The following is an 18943-nucleotide window of genomic DNA, read 5'->3' on the forward strand; positions in this document are numbered from 1 at the left end:
AGAGGCGGCCGCGGTGCACTGTGGGCCTCGCTCCTCCTCAGGAGGCGAGGAGGGAGGGCGGGGCGATGCGCATGCGCGGGGGCGCGCGGGGCTGGGCTGCGCGCGCCGCCCTCGCGCCTTTCCCGCCTTTCCAGGCGCGCGCGCGCGTTCTCTCTCCGTCCCTGTCTCTGTTTCCCTGTCGTGCGCACGCGCGCGAGACCCCCGTCGCCCCGCGCGCGTGCGCGCGCGCCCCCGCGGTTCTCCTCAGACGATGTCCGGCTCTCCCGTGAAGCGGGCAAGGATGGAGTCGGCGCTGGAGCAGCTGAGGCAGCACACCACCGTCGTGGCCGACACCGGGGACTTCAACGGTAAGGGGACCGGCGGCCTGCCCTCAGGGAGTCGTGGGGGACACCCCCCCCCGACCCCCCGTGTCTTGTTGGGTTTTGGGGTCCCCAAGGGTTGTGAGGGGGAGGCTGTGGGTCGCAGGTTTTGTGGCCCGGCCTGTGTGTGGGAGCCCCCGCCCCCAGTTTGTTGGTGGGGGATGGGTTTTGGGGGGCCCCCCTAGTTTGTTGGGAGAGAGTGGGTTTTGGGGTCCCCATCGTTTGCTGGTGGTGGGTGGGCTTTGGGGTCCCCATAGTTCGTTGGAGGGTGGGCCTTGCGTTCCCCATCGTTCGTTGGACGGTGGGTTCTGGGGTCCCCATATTTTGTTGGTGGAGGGTTGAGCCCCTCAGACTTTGTGGGTGTGTTTGGGGGGTCCCCATGTTTTGCTGATGGAGGGTGTGCTTTGGGGTCCCCATCATCATCATCATCAATCGTATTTATTGAGCCCTTACTGTGTGCAGAGCACTGGACTAAGCGCTTGGGAAGGACAAATTGGCAACATATAGAGACAGTCTTGTGGGTGTGTTTGGGGGGTCCCCATGTTTTGCTGATGGAGGGTGTGCTTTGGGGTCCCCATCATCATCATCATCAATCGTGTTTATTGAGCGCTTACTCTGTGCAGAGCGCTGGACTAAGCGCTTGGGAAGGATAAGTTGGCAACATAGAGAGACAGGCCCTACCCAACAGTGGGCTCGCAGGCGTTTGTTAGGGGTGGAGGGTGGGTTTTGGGGTCCCCCCAGCTTGTTGGTGGAGGGTGGGTTTTGGGGTCCCCAAGGGTTGTGAGGGGGAGGCTGTGGGCCGCAGGTTTTGTGGCCCGGCCTGTGTGTGGGAGGCCCCCCCCCCAGTTTGTTGGTGGGGGATGGGTTTTGGGGGGCCCCCCTAGTTTGTTGGTAGAGGTTGGGTTTTGGGGTCCCCATCGTTTGTTGGTGGAGGGTGGGTTTTGGGGTCCCCATAGTTTGTTGGAGGGTGGGCTTTGCGGTCCCCATCGTTCGTTGGACGGTGGGTTTTGGGGTCCCCATATTTTGTTGGTGGAGGGTTGTGCTCCTCAGATCATCATCATCATCATCAATCGTATTTATTGAGCTCTTACTGTGTGCAGGGCACTGGACTAAGCGCTTGGGAAGTACAAATTGGCAGCATATAGAGACAGTCTTGTGGGTGTGTTTGGGGGGTCCCCATGTTTTGCTGATGGAGGGTGTGCTTTGGGGTCCCCATCGTCATCATCATCAATCGTATTTATTGAGCGCTTACTGTGTGCAGAGCACTGGACTAAGCGCTTGGGAAGTACAAATTGGCAGCATATAGAGAGTCTTGTGGGTGTGTTTGGGGGGTCCCCATGTTTTGCTGATGGAGGGTGTGCTTTGGGGTCCCCATCATCATCATCATCAATCGTGTTTATTGAGCGCTTACTGTGTGCAGAGCACTGGACTAAGCGCTTGGGAAGTACAAGTTGGCAACAGATAGAGACAGGCCCTACCCAACAGTGGGCTCGCAGTCGTTAGGGGTGGAGGGTGGGTTTTGGGGTCCCCCCAGCTTGTTGGTGGAGGGTGGGTTTTGGGGTCCCCAAGGGTTGTGAGGGGGAGGCTGTGGGCCGCAGGTTTTGTGGCCCGGCCTGTGTGTGGGAGGCCCCCCCCCCAGTTTGTTGGTGGGGGATGGGTTTTGGGGGCCCCCCTAGTTTGTTGGTAGAGGTTGGGTTTTGGGGTCCCCATCGTTTGTTGGTGGAGGGTGGGTTTTGGGGTCCCCATAGTTTGTTGGAGGGTGGGCCTTGCGTTCCCTATCGTTCGTTGGACGGTGGGTTTTGGGGTCCCCATATTTTGTTGGTGGAGGGTTGAGCCCCTCAGACCTCGTGGGTGTGTTTGGGGGGGTCCCCATGTTTTGCTGATGGAGGGTGTGCTTTGGGGTCCCCATCATCATCATCATCAATCGTATTAATTGAGCGCTTACTGTGTGCAGAGCACTGGACTAAGCGCTTGGGAAGCACAAGTTGGCAACATCTAGAGACAGGCCCTACCCAACAGTGGGCTCGCAGTCGTTAGGGGTGGAGGGTGGGTTTTGGGGTCCCCCCAGCTTGTTGGTGGAGGGTGGGTTTTGGGGTCCCCAAGGGTTGTGAGGGGGAGGCTGTGGGCCGCAGGTTTTCTGGCCCGGCCTGTGTGTGGGAGGCCCCCCCCCCCAGTTTGTTGGTGGGGGATGGGTTTTGGGGGCCCCCCTAGTTTGTTGGTAGAGGTTGGGTTTTGGGGTCCCCATCGTTTGTTGGTGGAGGGTGGGTTTTGGGGTCCCCATAGTTTGTTGGAGGGTGGGCTTTGCGGTCCCCATCGTTCCTTGGACGGTGGGTTTTGGGGTCCCCATATTTTGTTGGTGGAGGGTTGTGCTCCTCAGATCATCATCATCATCATCAATCGTATTTATTGAGCGCTTACTGTGTGCAGGGCACTGGACTAAGCGCTTGGGAAGTACAAATTGGCAGCATATAGAGACAGTCTTGTGGGTGTGTTTGGGGGGTCCCCATGTTTTGCTGATGGAGGGTGTGTTTTGGGGTCCCCATCATCATCGTCAACATCATCATCAATCGTATTTATTGAGCCCTTACTGTGTGCAGAGCACTGGACTAAGCGCTAGGGAAGTACAAATTGGCAACATATAGAGACAGTCTTGTGGGTGTGTTTGGGGGGTCCCCATGTTTTGCTGATGGAGGGTGTGCTTTGGGGTCCCCATCGTCATCATCAGTCGTGTTTATTGAGCGCTTACTGTGTGCAGAGCACTGGACTAAGCGCTTGGGAAGTACAAATTGGCAACATATAGAGACAGTCTTGTGGGTGTGTTTGGGGGGGTCCCCATGTTTTGCTGATGGAGGGTATGCTTTGGGGTCCCCATCGTCATCATCAGTCGTGTTTATTGAGCGCTTACTGTGTGCAGAGCACTGGATTAACCTCTTGGGAAGGACAAGTTGGCAACATATAGAGACGGTCTCTACCCAACAGTGGGCTCGCAGTCGTTTGTTAGGGATGGAGGGTGGGTTTTGGGGTCCCCCTAGCTTGTTGGTGGAGGGTGGGTTTTGGGGTCCCCATCGTTTGTCGGGGGTGGAGGGCGTGTGTGAGGTTCCCATCGTTTGTTGGTGGGGGGTGGGTTTTGGGCTCCCCATCGTTTGTTGGGGGTGGAGAGTGTGTGTGAGGTCCCCCTAGTTTGTGGAGGGTGGGTTTTGGGGTCCCCCTAGCTTGTTGGTGAAGGGTGGGTTTTGGGGCCCCCATCATTTGTTGGGGGTGTAGGGTGTGTGTGAAGTCCCCCTAGTTTGTTGGTGGAGGGTGGGTTTTGGGGTCCCCATCGTTTGTTGGTGGAGGGTGGGGTTTGGGGGCCCCATCGTTTGTTGGGGTGGAGGGTGTGTGTGAGGCCCCCCTAGTTTGTTGGTGGAGGGTGGGTTTGGGGGTCCCCATTGTTGGTGGAGGGTGAGTTTTGGGGGCCCCATAGCTTGGGGGTGGAGGGTGTGTGTGAGGTCCCCCTTCGTTGGTGGAGGGTGGGTTTTGGGGGCCCCATAGTTTGTTGAGGGTGGAGGGCGTGTGTGAGGTTCCCATAGTTTGTTGGTGCGGGATGGGTTTTGGGGTCCCCATAGTTTGTTGGAGGGTGGGCCTTGGGGTCCCCATCGTTGGACGGTGGGTTTTGGGGTCCCCATATTTTGTTGGAAGGTTGTGCTCAGACCTTGTGGAAGTGTTTGGGGGGGTCCCCTTTTTTGATGGAGGGTGTATTTGGGGGTCCCCATAGTTTGTTAGGGGTGGAGGGTGGGTTTGGGGGGTCCCCCTAGTTTGTTGGTGGAGGGTGGGTTTGGGAGTCCCTGTCGTTTCTTGGGGGTGGAGGGTGGGTTTTGGGGTCAATCAATCAATCAATCAATCGTATTTATTGAGCGCTTACTATGTGCAGAGCACTGTACTAAGCGCTTGGGAAGTACAAATTGGCATCACATAGAGACAGTCCCTACCCGATAGTGGGCTCACAGTCTAAAAGGGGGAGACAGAGAACAGAACCAAACATACCAACAAAATAAAATAAGTAGGATAGAAATGTACAAGTAAAATAAATAAATAAATAAACAGAGTGATAAATATGTACAACCATATATACATATATACAGGTGCTGTGGGGAAGGGAAGGAGGTAAGACGGGGATGGAGAGGGGGACGAGGGGGAGAGGAAAGAAGGGGCTCAGTCTGGGAAGGCCTCCTGGAGGAGGTGAGCTCTCAGCAGGGCCTTGAAGGGAGGAAGAGAGCTAGCTTGGCGGATGGGCAGAGGGATTGGGGGCATTCCAGGCCCGGGGGATGACGTGGGCCGGGGGTCGATGGCGGGACGGGCGAGAGCGAGGTACAGTGAGGAGATTAGTGGTGGAGGAGCGGAGGGTGCGGGCTGGGCAGTAGAAGGAGAGAAGGGAGGTGAGGTAGGAGGGGGCGAGGTGATGGACAGCCTGGAAGCCCAGGGTGAGGAGTTTCTGCCTGATGCGCAGATTGATCGGTAGCCATTGGAGGTTTTTGAGGAGGGGAGTGATATGTCCAGAGCGTTTCTGGACAAAGATAATCCGGGCAGCAGCATGAAGTATGGATTGAAGTGGAGAGAGACACGAGGATGGGAGATCAGAGAGAAGGCTAGTGCAGTAGTCCAGACGGGATAGGATGAGAGCTTTTTGTTGGTGGAGGGTGGGTTTGGGGGTCCCCATAGTTTGTGGGTGGAGGGTGTGTTTTGGGGTCCCCATCGTTGGGGGTGGAGGGTGTGTGTGAGGTCCCCATAGTTTGGTGGAGATGGGTTTTGGGGGCCCCATCGTTTGTGGGATGAAGGGTGTTTTTTTCCGATTTTGTAGGTTTGGAGGGTGTATGTGTGGGTCCCTATATTTTGTTGGCGGAGGGTGGGTTTTGGGGTCCCCATAGTTTGTGAGTGGAGGGTGGGTTTAGGGGTCCCCATAGGTCATTGGACTTGGAGAGTGTGTGTGAGGCCCCCATACTTTGTTCATGGAGGGTGGGTTTTGGGGTCCCCATCGTTTGTTGGGGGTGGAGAGTGTGTGTGTGTGAGGTCCCCATATTTTGTTGGTGGAGGGTGGGTTTTGGGGTCCCCAAAGTTTGTTGGGAGTGGAGGGAGTGTGTGAGGTTCCCATATTTTGTTGGCGGAGGGTGGGTTTTGGGGTCCCCATGGTTGGGGTTGGAGGGTTGGTGTGTGTGTGTGAGTTGATTCCCCTATTTTGTGTGAGTGGAGGGTGTGTGCGTGTGTGGAGGGTGTGTGATTTCCCCATATTTTGTGTGAGTGGAGTGTGTGTGTCTGTGTGGTTCCCCATATTTTGTTGGTGGTGAAGTGTGTGTGGGTTCCCCCATTTTTGTGTTTGTGTGGGGGTCCCCATATTTTGTTGGGGTTGGAACGTGTGTAGGTTTCTTATATTTTGTGTGTGTGTAGTGTGTGTGTGTGTGTGTGTGTTTGTGGAGAGTGGGGGGCATCCCATATTTGGGGGTGGAGTGTGTGTGTGTCTAGTTCCCCATACTTTATTGGGGGTGGAGGGTGTGTAGTTTCCCCATATTTTGTGTGTGTGGAGGGGTCCCTCATATTTTGCTGGAGATGGATATTGTGTAAGTTCCCCATGTTTTGTGTGAGCGGAGTGTGTGTGTGTGTGTGTGTGTGTGTGTGTGTGTGTGTGTGTGTGTGGAGGGGGTCCCCACATTTCATTGGTGGAGGGTGTGTGGATTCCCCATATTTTGTGTGTGTGGAGGGTGTGTGTTTGTGGAGAAGGCCCCATATATTGTTGGGAGCGGAGGGTGTGTGGGTTCCCGATGTTTTATGTGTGTGTTGGGACGGTCCTCATATTTTGTTGGGGATGAGGGTGTGTGATGGGTCTCCCTATTTTGTTGGGGGTGGAAAGTGTGGGGGGGGTTCTTATATTTTGTTGGGGGTGGAAAGTATGTGTCCCCCCATATTTTTTAGGGGTGGACTGTGTGTGGGTCCCCATATTTTGTTGTGTAAAAGGGGTCCCCATATTTTGTGTGCGGAGGTGGGGGGGGTGTATGTACACGTGTATAATAATAATAATAATGATGGTATTTAAGTGCTTACTATGTGCCAAGCACTGTTCTAAGCGCTGGGGGAATACAAGGTGATCAGGTTGTCCCACGGGCTCGCGATCTTCATCCCCATTTTCCAGATGAGGTAACTGAGGCCCAGAGAAGTCAGGTGACTTGCCCAGAGTCACACAGCTGACAAGTGGCGGAGCCGGGATTTGAACCCATGACCTCTGACTCCCAAGCCCGGGCTCTTTCCACGGAGCCACGCTGCTTCCCAGAGCTGGTTACACCTCATATTCCTCAACCACAGTATTTTTTTGTAGTGGTTTTTGTTTTTTTAAGCACTTACTCCGTGCCAAGCACTGTTCTAAGCGCTGGGATAGCTCCGAGTTAATCAGGCCGGACAGAGGGGCTCACGGTCCAAGCAGGAGTGAAAACTCGTATTTCTTCCCTATTTTACAGTTGAGGAGACAGGCACAGAGAAGGGAAGAGATTTGCCCAAGATCACACAGCAGGCAAGTGGCGTGGCTAAAGCAGGAGTGAAAACACATATTTCTTCCCTATTTTACAGTTGAGGAGACAGGCACAGAGAAGCGAAGGGATTTGCCCAAGATCACACAGCAGGCAAGTGGCTTGGCTCCTTGTGAGATGGCATGGTGCCCGCTAACTGTAACGTGCTCTCCCAAGCGCTTAGTACAGTGCTCTGCACACAGTGAGCGCTTAGTAAATGCCATTGATTGAGTGGTTGATTAAGCCTCTTCAGCAGAGCTGGCTAGTATGCGATTATTAGGTGTGAAGGACATCTCTTCATGTATTTTGACCCCCATGAAGAGCTTTGTGTCAACTGGATAATAATGATGGTATTTATTAAGCGCTTACTATGTGCAAAACACCGTTCTAAGCGCACCCTGATGGGAGTTTCTCTTGTGGAGTGTAACTGTATTTTACTGCCTGAGTGAATGAATGTGGGCATCTATTTCATTCATTCATTCATTCATTCATTCAATCAATCAATCAGTCGTATTTACTGAGCGCTTACTGTGTGCAGAGCACTGTACTAAGCACTTGGGAAGTACAAGTTGGCAACATATAGAGATGGTCCCTACCCAACAGCGGGCTCACAGTTTAGAAGGGGGAGACAACAAAACATATAAACCAAATAAAATAATAAATAGAATAAATATGTACAAGTGAAATAAATAGAGTAATAAATATGTACCTACATATATACAGGTGCTGTGGGGAGGGGAAGGAGGTATGGTGGCGGGGAGGGGGAGTAGGGGGAGAGGAAGGAGGGGGCTCAGTGTGGGAAGGCCTCCTGGAGGAGGTGAGCTCTCAGTAGGGCTTTGAAGGGAGGAAGAGAGGGCTTTGAGTATTTCCTGCTGCTTATTCATTCAATCGTATTTATTATTATTATTATTAATAATAATAATGGTATTAAGCGCTTACCATGTGCAAAGCACTGTTCTAAGCGCTGGGGAGGTTACAACATTTAGAAGATCAATCAATCATATTTATTGAGCGCTTACTGTGTGCAGAGCACTGTACTAAGCACTTAGATGCAGTCCCTACCCTCTGGAGTCGTACATCTCAAAAACGACGTAGAACCTACCAGCCCAAATCAGTCAGTGGTATTTATTGAGCGCTTACCGTGTATAAAGCACTGGACTAAGCGCTTGGGAGAGCATTCATTCAGTTGTATTTATTGATCGCTTACTGTGTGCAGAGAGTACAACGGTAGACACTCTGCAAGCAATAAGCGCTCAATAAGTACCAGCGTGGCTTAGTGGAAAGAGCCCAGGCTTGGAAGTCAGAGGTCCTGGGTTCTAATCCTGGCTCCGCCACTTGTCAGCTGTGTGACTTTGGGCAAGTCACTTCACTTCTCTGTGCCTCAGTTATCTCATCTGTAAAATGGGGATGAAGACTGAGCCCCACGTGGGACAACCTGCTTACCTCGTATGTCCCCCAGCGCTTAGAACAGTGCTTGGCACGTAGTAAGCGCTTAACAAATACCATCATTATTATTAATGAGTACGATTGACTGACATGGTACCTGCCCGCAAGGAGCTTACAGTGTATTTCCATTTAATGCCATATTCAAGCGTTCAGTCTAGTGCTCTGCACACAGCAAGCGCTCAGTAAACCCCACTGGTTGATGTTGAGGCAGGCAAAGCGGAGCAGGCATGCCTGTTTTGTCTTTCTTGGAATGCTTCCAGCAGTAAAATCACAAATTAGAAGAGCAACATTGATTCTTTTCCGTGAGTGATAATAAAAATAATAATAATGATGGCATTTATTAAGTGCTTACTATGTGCAAAGCACTGTTCTAAGCTCTGGGGAGGTTAAAAGGTGATCAGGTTGTGTAACGGGGGGACGTTGAAACAGTCTTAATCCACAATTTACAGATGAGGAAACTGAGGCACAGAGAAGTGAAGTGACTTGCCCAAAGTCACACAGCTGACAATTGGTGGAGCCGGGATTTGAACCCATGACCTCTGACTCCCAAGCCCGCGCTGTTTCCACTGAGCCACGCTGCTTCTCTGATAAAATCACAAATTTGAAGAGCAACATTCATTCTTTTCGGCGAGTGATAGGCTACTGCATCGTGAAAGCAGTTCTGCTCTTTTTTGGAAAAAAAAGGGGGAAGGGGGGATTTAATACCATTTTGAAACTCCGAACGCCCCAGCAGTCGCCCAACAGTTTTGAAATTTGGCTCGCTGACAGAGGATGTGGAAACCTCCCCCGTTACATAACGGTGTGGCCTCGGGGTTCTCCGGCCCCCTGCTTCCTCAGTTTCCACAGCGTGGATCGGAGGGCCCCCCCAGGCTTGGGGGTGGCACCGGAGATCAGAAATCAGCTATACTGAAGGGCAATCAGTCAATCGATACGATTTATTAATAATAATAATAATAATGGCATTTATTAAGCGCTTACTATGTGCAAAGCACTATTCTACCTCTATTCAACCTCATTTCTATTCAACCTCATCACCTTGTATCCTCCCAGCGCTTAGAACAGTGCTTTGCACATAGTAAGCGGTTAATAAATGCCATCATTATTATTATTATTATTATTATTCTAAGCGCCGGGGAGGTTACAAGGTGATTTGGTTGTCCCCTGTGGGGCTCACAGTCTTCATCCCCATTTTACAGTTGAGGTAACTGAGGCACAGAGAAGTGAAGTGACTTGCCCAAAGTCACACAGCTGACAGTTGGCGGAGTCGGGATTTGAACCCATGACCTCTGACTCCATACCCCGGGCTCTTTTCCACTGAGCCACTGTGCTTCTCTGAGCACTTACTATGTGTGGAGCACTATTTTAAGTGCTTGGGAGAGTCCAGTACAACAGAGTTGGTAGACACATTACTTGCCCGAGAAGCAGCGTGGCTCAGTGGAAAGAGCGCGGGCTTGGGAGTCAGAGGTCATGGGTTCGAATCCCGCCTCCCCCACATGTCTGCTGTGTGACCTTGGGCAAGTCACTTCACTTCTCTGTGCCTGAGTTCCCTCGTCTGTAAAATGGGGATTAAGACTGTGAGCCCCACATGGGACAGCCTCATCTCCTTGTGTTCCTCCCAGCGCTTAGAACAGTGCTTTGCACATAGTAAGCGCTTAACAAATACCAACATTATTATTATTATTATTATTATTATTACTATTATTATTATTGCCCACAAGGAGCTTGCAATGTAGATGCCTAGTTCTACCATTAACATGAGTGCAGTACAGTGCTGAGTACTGTGTCAGGCATGTAGTACTAAGCGCTTAGTACAGTGCTCTGCACACAGTAAGCGCTCAGTAAATACAATTGAATGAATGTAGCAAGCACTTAAGCAGTGTGGTCCAGTGGATAGAGCCCAGGCCCGGGAGTCAGAAGGACCTGGGTTCTAGTCCCGGCTCCGCCGCTTGTCTGCTGTGTGACCTTGGACAAGTCACTTCACTTCTCTGGGCCTCAGTTACCTCATCCGTAAAATGGGGATGAAGACTGTGAGCCCTACGTGGGACAACCTGATTACCTTGTATATACCCCAGCGCTTAGAACAGCGCTTGGCACATAGTAAGCACTTAACAAATACCAACATTATTATTATCATTATTACCCCAGCGTTTAGAACAGTGCCTGACACATAGTAAGTGCTTAACAAAAAGGGTTGGGGGGCTGAGGAGAGGACTCAATGTTTTAGGAGTTGAGCTTGGCTCAGTGGAAGGAGCACGGGCTTTGGAGTCAGAGGTCATGGGTTCAAATCCCGACTCCGCAACATGTCTGCTGTGTGACCTTGGGCAAGTCACTTAACTTCTCTGAGCCAGTTACCTCATCTGTAAAATGGGGATTAAAAGATTGTGAGCCCCACGTGGGGCAACTTGATCACCTTGTAGCCCCTCAGCGCTTAGAACAGTGCTCTACACATAGTAAGCACTTAACAAATGCCATCATTATTATTATTATTATTATTATTATTATTATTATTATTTTCTTAATCATTCAGGCCTCTGGTGAAACCAGGAGTGGACTTTTTCGGTGTTTGCAGGGGTGTAATTAGAATCAGTGAATCAATGGTAATTATTGAGCACTTACTGTGTGCGGAGCACTGGACTCAGCACTTGGGAGAGGACAGTACAACAGAGGTGGTAGACAAGCTACTCGCCCACAACAAGTGTACAGTCTAGAGAAAGTGGACTATTTTAAAGCATCCTCAGTTCCGTAACTTCTAATAATAATAATGATGATGGTATTTCAGCGCTTACTATGTTTCAGGCACTGTACTAAGTGCTGGGCTGTGAAATCCTTGTGGGCAGGGATTGTGTCTCCTAACTCTGTTGTATTGTGCTCTTCCAAGATCTTAGTACAGCACTGTGCACACAGTAATCACCCAATAAATACCCTTGATTGATATTTAGGAGGAAAACATCAAGATGCGATGGTGTTGTGTTTTTTTTTTTGATGGCATTTATTAAGCGCTTACTATGTGCAAAGCACTGATCTAAGCGCTGGGGAAGTTACAAGGCGATCAGGTTGTCTCTCAGGGGGCTCACAGTCTTAATTCCCATTTTACAGATGAGGTAACTGAGGCACAGAGAAGTGAAGTGACTTGCCTAAAGTCACACAGCTGACAATTGGCAGAGCCGGGATTTGAACCCATGACCTCTGACTCCAAAGCCCGGGCTCTTTCCACTGAGCCACGCTGCTTCTCTATTTATTTGTGTGTGTGTGTGTTATGTGTTTATTATGTGTTTATTCTCACAAAGAACCAGCCAGCGTTTGTTAAGCACTTACTCTGTACTAAGCGCTGGGGTAAATACAAGATGGGTTAGACATAATAATAATAATAATGATGATGGTATTTGTTAAGCACTTACTATATGCAAAGCACTGTTCTAAGCGCTGGGGGTATACAAGGTGATCAGGTTGTCCCACGTGGGGCTCACAGTCTTAATCCCCATTTTACAGATGAGGGAACTGAGGCCCAGAGAAGTGAAGTGACTTGCCCAAAGTCACACAGCTGACAATGGGCAGAGCTGGGATTTGAACCCATGACCTCTGACTCCAAAACCCAGCTCTTTCCACTGAGCCACGCAAGCGTCTATTGTTGTATTGTCCTCTCCCAAGCACTTAGGACAGTGTTCTGGACACAATAAGCGCTCAGTAAATATGATTTAGTCTAAGTAGGAGGGAGAAGAGGAAGTGACTCTTCCATTCTGCAGATGAGGAAACTGAGGCTCAGAGAAGAAGGGACTCATGCGGTAGTGCTCACCATTTGTGTGACAGGCTCCCAACTCGTTTTGCTTATTCCATTTCTCTTCCACACAAAACAGAGCTTTCCCTAGTGATCCGCAACTATTTTCCCTCGGTTTCGTTTTTTCATTTTACAGAGTAATTCAGCCACATTCCAGAAAGGCTAAAGCTCTCGGTGTAACTCATACCCCCAACATAGGCAATTTTTTGTTTGTTTCTCACTGAACTGAGAGAAGTTGATTTGTTTAAAGGTATTGAAATGACATTTCCGGAGTCCAATAATTAGATTTTGGAAGGTTTTTTTCTATCTGGATAGTTAAAGAAAGGAGGAGCCGGGCACTTATCTGAAAACCTTGTATTTCACACTTACTGTGAACTCATTGAGGCCTAAAAATAGTGTAGCATTGCCTGGAAGTACACAATGAGTGTGAATCAGATCAATCATCAATCGTATTTGTTGAGCGTGTACTATGTGCAGAGCAATAACTCAATCTGAGATCAATCTGAGTTAAATATTAAGTTGACTAATTACCCGGCCCCTGAGCTTCCTCTTTTTCTTTTTTGCTTTCTCATGGTGAGTTGACAGCAAGCACTAATTCCTCTTGTAGGTGCATTCATTCATTCATTCAGCTGTATTTATTGAGCGCTTACTGTGTGCAGAGCATTGTGCTAAGCGCTTGGGAAGTCCAAGTTGGCAACATATAGAGACAGTCCCTACCCAACAGTGGGCTCACAGTCTAGAAGATGCAGAACGGTATTATATGCCAGGCCTCAACCAGGAAGACGAGGAAGAATATTTTGTTGCTTAATATGTTGCCAACTTGTACTTCCCAAGCGCTTAGTACAGTGCTCTGCACACAGTAAGCGCTCAATAAATACGATTGAATGAATGAATTAAAGGTGAAATCATGAATGGTAGGGATTGCAAAACCACCTTGAATTTATGATCTCGGAATTTTTAAACTCGCTTGTGAATATCCACAAGCTTCCCATTGTTTTGAGAGTAGTCAGTTATCGATCAACAAATGGTATTAATTGAGTGCTTAAGCTCTGCACAGAACACTGTTCTAAGCGCTTGGCGTTATGGTAATAATAATTATGGTATTAGTGCTTTTAGACTGTGAGCCCACCTTTTAGACTGTGAGCCCACTGTTGGGTAGGGACTGTCTCTATATGTTGCCAATTTGTACTTCCCAAGCGCTTAGTACAGTGCTCAGCACATAGTAAGCGCTCAATAAATACGATTGATGATGATTATGGTACTTGTTAAGCACTCACTGTGTTCCAAGCACTGTTCTAAGCACTGGGGTAGATACAAGTCAGTCAGGTTGGACACAGTCCCTGTCCCACATGGGGCTCACAGTCTTAATCCCCATTTTACAGATGAGGTAATTGAAGCCCAGAGAAGTTAAGTGGCTTGCCCAAGGTCACACAGCAGGCATGTGGTGCAGCCAGGATTAGAACCCAGGTCCTTCCGAATCCCAGGCCCCAGCTGTAGCCACCACGACATGCTGCTTCCCTAATCAATCAATCAATCAATCAATTGTATTTATTGAGTGCTTACTGTGTGCAGAGCACTGTACTAAGCGCTTGGGAAGTCCAAGTTGGCAACATATAGAGACGGTCCCTATCCAGCAGTGGGCTCACAGTTTAGAAGTGACAGTAGCCTTTCCCTAATGGCAAGTGACATCCTTCATGCAACCCTTCTTAGTGGAATATTTTGAAATGTAAGGCAGACATTGTCTCACTGACATTTGGAAAATATCGTCGGTCCCAAATATTTTCCCAGCCCAGGACAATCAGTCCTTTGATGCTGTGCATTTTCAGTCCACATTTTGGCTAGAACGTCTGTGGGGAGAAAGGGGGACGATTTTCTCATGACACACGTCCGTCACCATTGATCATTCTGTGCATGTTGCAGGGCCGAAGCGTGTGTTTTTATTCATTCGATCGTATTTATTGAATGCTTACTGTGTGCAGAGCACTGGACTAAGCGCTTGGGAGGAGATGATAGAACAATAGCTCTCTTCCTCCCTTCAAAGCCCTACTGAGAGCTCGCCTCCTCCAGGAGGCCTTCCCACACTGAGCCCCCTCCTTCCCCTCCCCATCTCCCCCAGCCTTACCTCCTTCCCCTCCCCACAGCACCTGTATATATGTATATATGTTTGTATGGATTTATTACTCTATTTTATTGGCACATATTTATTCTATTTATTTTATTTTGTTAATATGTTTTGTTTTGTTGTCTGTCTCCCCCGTCTAGACTGTGAGCCCGCTGTTGGATAGGGACCGTCTCTATATGTTGCCAACTTTTATTTGCCAAGCGCTTAGTACAGTGCTCTGCACACAGTAAACGCTCAATAAATACGATTGAATGAATGAATGAATGAACAATAAACAGAATCCCTGCCCACAAGGAGCTCAGAAACACAACTCTCACATTCTGAGAGCTGCCTACATTTGTACAAATTTATTATTCTATTTATTGTATTAATGATGTGTATATATCTATAATTCTATTTATATTGATGCTATTGATGCCTGTCTATTTGTCTGTCTCCCCACTTCTAGACTGTGAGCCTGCTGTTGGGTAGGGATTGTCTGTGTTGCCAAACTGTACTTTCCAAGTGCTTAGTACAGTGTTGTGCACACAGTAAGCGCTCAATAAATACTTTTGAATGAATGCCTTTTGTCTGCGGTGTGACCTTCGGTAAGTCACTTAACTTCTCAGTGCCTCAGTTACCTCATCTGTAAAATGGGGATTGAGAAGCAGCATGGCTCAGTGGATAGAGCCTGGGCTTTGGAGTCAGAGGTCGTGGGTTCAAATTCCAGCTCTGCCAACTGTCAGCTGTGTGACTTTGGGCAAGTCACTTCACTTCTCTGGGCCTCAGTTACCTCATCTATAAAATGGGGATTAAAACTGTGAGCCTCTGGTGGGACAACCTGATCACCTTGTACCTCTCCAGCGCTTAGAACAGTGCTTTGCACATAGTAAGCGCTTAACAAATACCATCATTATTATTATTGTTATTATTATTAAAACTGTGAGCCCTATGCAGAACAGAGACAGGGAGAATCAGAATCTCATTCATTATTATTATTATTAAGACTGTGAGCCCCATGCAGAACAGAGACAGGGAGAATCAGAATCTCATTCATTCATTTATTGTCGTATTTATTGAGCACTGATTGTGTGCAGATCACTGTACTAAGCGCTTGGGAAGTACAGTTCTGCAACAGATAGAGACAATCCAGCAACAAGCTCACAGTCTAGAATCAATTGAGACGGTGTGGCCTAGTGGAAAGAGCCCGGGCTTGGGAGCCATAGGGACCTGGGTCCTAATCCTGGCCCCTCCACTTACCTGCTAGGTGACCTTGGGCAAGTCACTTCATTTCTCTGGGCTCAGTTCCCTAATCTGTAAAATGGGGATGAAGGCTATAAGCCCCGCGTGGGACACGGACTGTATCTGACCAGATAAGCTTGGATCCACCCCAGTGTTTAGTCCAGTGCCCAGCACATAGTAAAGGTTTAACGAGCACCGTAATTATGATTAACAAATGCCATTTAAAAAGAAAAGTGGGGCTGGTGACCTTCTTGGCTGTCATTATCTGTACGTGTAATGCGAACGTGGATAGTATATATGTATTCCTCTCCATCCCCCCAATCTTACCTCCTTCCCTTCCCCACAGCACCTGTATATATGTATATATGTTTGTGCATATTTACTGCTCTATTTTACTTGTACATATCTATTCTATTCTATTTTATTTTGTTAGTATGTTTGGTTTTGTTCTCTGTCTCCCCCTTTTAGACTGTGAGTCCACTGTTGGGTAGGGACTGTCTCTATATGTTGCCAACTTGGACTTCCCAAGCGCTTAGTACAGTGCTCTGCACACAGTAAGCGCTCAATAAATACGATTGATTGATATATGTTTGTACATATTTATTACTCTATTTTACTTGTACATATCTATTCTATTTATTTTATTTTGTTAGTATGTTTGGTTTTGTTCTCTGTCTCCCCCTTTTAGACTGTGAGCCCCCTGTTGGGTAGGGACTGTCTCTGTATGTTGCCAACTTGTACTTCCCAAGCGCTTAGTACAGTGCTCTGCACACAGTAAGCGCTCAGTAAATACGATTGATTGATTGATAGTTACAAAGAGGGAAGAGAATGATAATAATAATGATGATGGCATTTATTAAGTGCTTACTATGTGCAAAGCAAGAGAAGACAAGAGATGAGAGAGAAGCAGTGTGGGCTAGTGGCTAGAGCCCAGGCCTGGAAGTCGGAAGGACCTGGGTTCTAATCCCGGCTCTGCGCCCTTGTCTCCTGGGTGACCTGGGGGAAGTCATTTCACCTCTCTGGGCCTCAGTTTCTTCATCTGTAAAATGGGGATAAAAACAGTGAGCCCCATGGGGGACAGGGACTGTGTCCCACCTGATTAGCTTGTATCTACCCCAGGGCTTAGAAAAGTGCCTGGCACATAGTAGAGTGCTTAACAAATTCCATTCATTCATTCAATCAGTCGTATTTATTGAGCGCTTCCTGTGTGCAGAGCACTGTACTAGCGCCTGGAAAGTCCAATTCGGCAACAGATAGAGACGATGATGATGGCATTTATTAAGCGCTTACTATGTGCAAAAGCACTGTTCTAAGCACTGGGGAGGTTACGAGGTGATCAGGTTATCCCACTGGGGGCTCACAGTCTTAATCCCCATTTTACAGATGAGGTCATTGAGGCACAGAGACGTTAAGTGACTTGCCCAGAGTCACACAGCTGACAGTTGGCGGAGCCGGGATTTGAACCCGTGGCCTCTGACTCCAAAGCCCGGGCTCTTTCCATTGAGCCATGCCCAACAACGGGCTCACAGTCTAGAAGGAGGAGAGACCACAAAGCAAAACAAGTAGATAGACATCAGTAGTATTTATTGAGCGCTTTCTGTGTGTGGAGTAAATACAATTATTATCGTCGTCGTTATTATTATAAAAACCGAGATTGAAGTGTAACTTTTGAGGTGTCAAGGAAAGGAATTTGGGGTGATGAGCTTCCTTTCTGGGCCAGTGACTGACTGAAGAATTTGAAGGGCGTGGGGGGTTGGGGTGGGGAGGGGAAGATTCCCTAGGTTAGCTGTTCCCACAGAGAAGCTGCGTGGCTCAGTGGAAAGAGCCCGGGCTTTGGAGTCAGAGGTCATGGGTTCAAATCCCGGCTCCGCCACTTGTCAGCTGGGTGACTTTGGGCAAGTCACTTCACTTCTCTGGGCCTCAGTTACCTCGTCTGTAAAATGGGGATTAAGACTGTGAGCCCCCGCCGTGGGACAACCCGATCACCTTGTAACCTCCCCAGCGCTTAGAACAGTGCTTTGCACATAGTAAGCGCTTAACAAATGCCTTCATTATTATTATTATTGGGGAATGCCCCTCCCTGCTCTCCAAAACCAAGGTGGGGCATCATCAACAGGTTTGCCTAGCTGATAACTCTTTAGCCGGGAATGCAGGCAGAGATCAAGCCCTTCAGCTTCTACTCTGTAAACTGGATTTTCCAGAAGCGGTTTGGTTTGGTTTGGTTTCCATCGTGGTCGGGGTTCAGCCAGTCTGTCTCGGAAAGGGGCGTCTAAGTAAATTGTAGGAGCAGGATGGCGTAGTGGATAGAGCACCGGCTTGGGAGTCATGGGTTCCAGTCCCCGCTCTGCCACTTGTCTGAGAAGAGAAGCAGCGTGGCTCAGTGGAAAGAGCCCGGGCTTTGGAGTCAGAGGTCATGGGTTCGAATCCCGGCTCCGCCAACGTGTCTGCTGTGTGACCTTGGGCAAGTCACTTCACTTCTTGGAGCCTCAGTTCCCTCATCTGTAAAATGGGGATGATGACTGTGAGCCCCACGTGGGACAACCTGATCACCTTGTATCCCCCCAGCGCTTAGAACAGTGCTTTGCACATAGTAAGCGCTTAACAAATGCCATTATTATTATTGTCTGCTGTGTGACCTTGGGCAAGTCACTTCACTTCTCTGTGCCTCAGTTACCTCATCTGTAAAATGGGGATGGAGAATGTGAGCCCCACCTAGGACAACCTTCTAGACTGTGAGCCCGCTGTTGGGTAGGGACTCTATGTGTTGCCAACTGGTACTTCCCAAGCGCTTAGTACAGTGCTCTGCACACAGTAAGCGCTCAAATACGATTGAATGAATGAACCTGTTCACCTTATATCCACCCCAGTGCTTAGTACAGTGCTTGGCACATAGTAAGCGCTTAACAAATACCATTATTGTAATTTTTATTCACCTAGAGAAGCAGCGTGGCTTAGTGGCAGGAACACGATCTTGGGAATCTAAGGTCGTGGGTTCTAATCCTAGCCCCGCCACTTGTCTGCTGCGTGACTTTGGGCAAGTCACTTCACTTCTCTGGGCCACAGTTCCCTCATCTGTAAAATGAGGATTAAGACTGTGAGCCCCACGTGGGACAACCTGATTATCTAATATCTATCCCGGGGTTTAGAACAGTGCTTGGCACACAGTAAGCGCTTAACAAATACCATCATTATTAGTATTATTCTCTGGGCCTCAGTTCCCTCATCTGGAAAATGGGGATTGAGACTGTGAGCCCCGAGTGGGACGGGGACTGTGTCCAACCCGATTTGCCTGTATCCTCCCAGAGTGGCACATAGTAAGCACTTAACAAATGCTATTATTATTATAGAAACCTGGTTCTCTCAGGTTTGATCCCACCACAATCAATCCTACCGTCCTTTCTAGAGCCAGGATCCTGGTGAACCAAAGTGATCAGTTCCACATATTAAAAAAAGATATATAAATTGAAATAAATGGGTATAGGACTATATT

General features: G+C 48.8%; 1 protein-coding gene across 1 annotated transcript in view; it reads left to right on the top strand.

Annotated features, from left to right (window-relative positions):
* The first annotated feature begins 218 nt into the window (after positions 1-218).
* The window catches only part of TALDO1 (transaldolase 1), a 54718-nt gene continuing 35993 nt past the window's right edge, over positions 219-18943 (top strand). Inside the window, exon 1 of the mRNA XM_038764333.1 lies at positions 219-347. Coding sequence (XP_038620261.1) covers positions 251-347 — 97 coding nt within the window. The 5' untranslated portion in view covers positions 219-250. The remainder of the gene's footprint in view (positions 348-18943) is intronic.

The sequence above is a fragment of the Tachyglossus aculeatus genome, chromosome 22 (assembly GCF_015852505.1).
Source record: "Tachyglossus aculeatus isolate mTacAcu1 chromosome 22, mTacAcu1.pri, whole genome shotgun sequence".
Taxonomy (NCBI): Eukaryota; Metazoa; Chordata; class Mammalia; order Monotremata; family Tachyglossidae; genus Tachyglossus; species Tachyglossus aculeatus.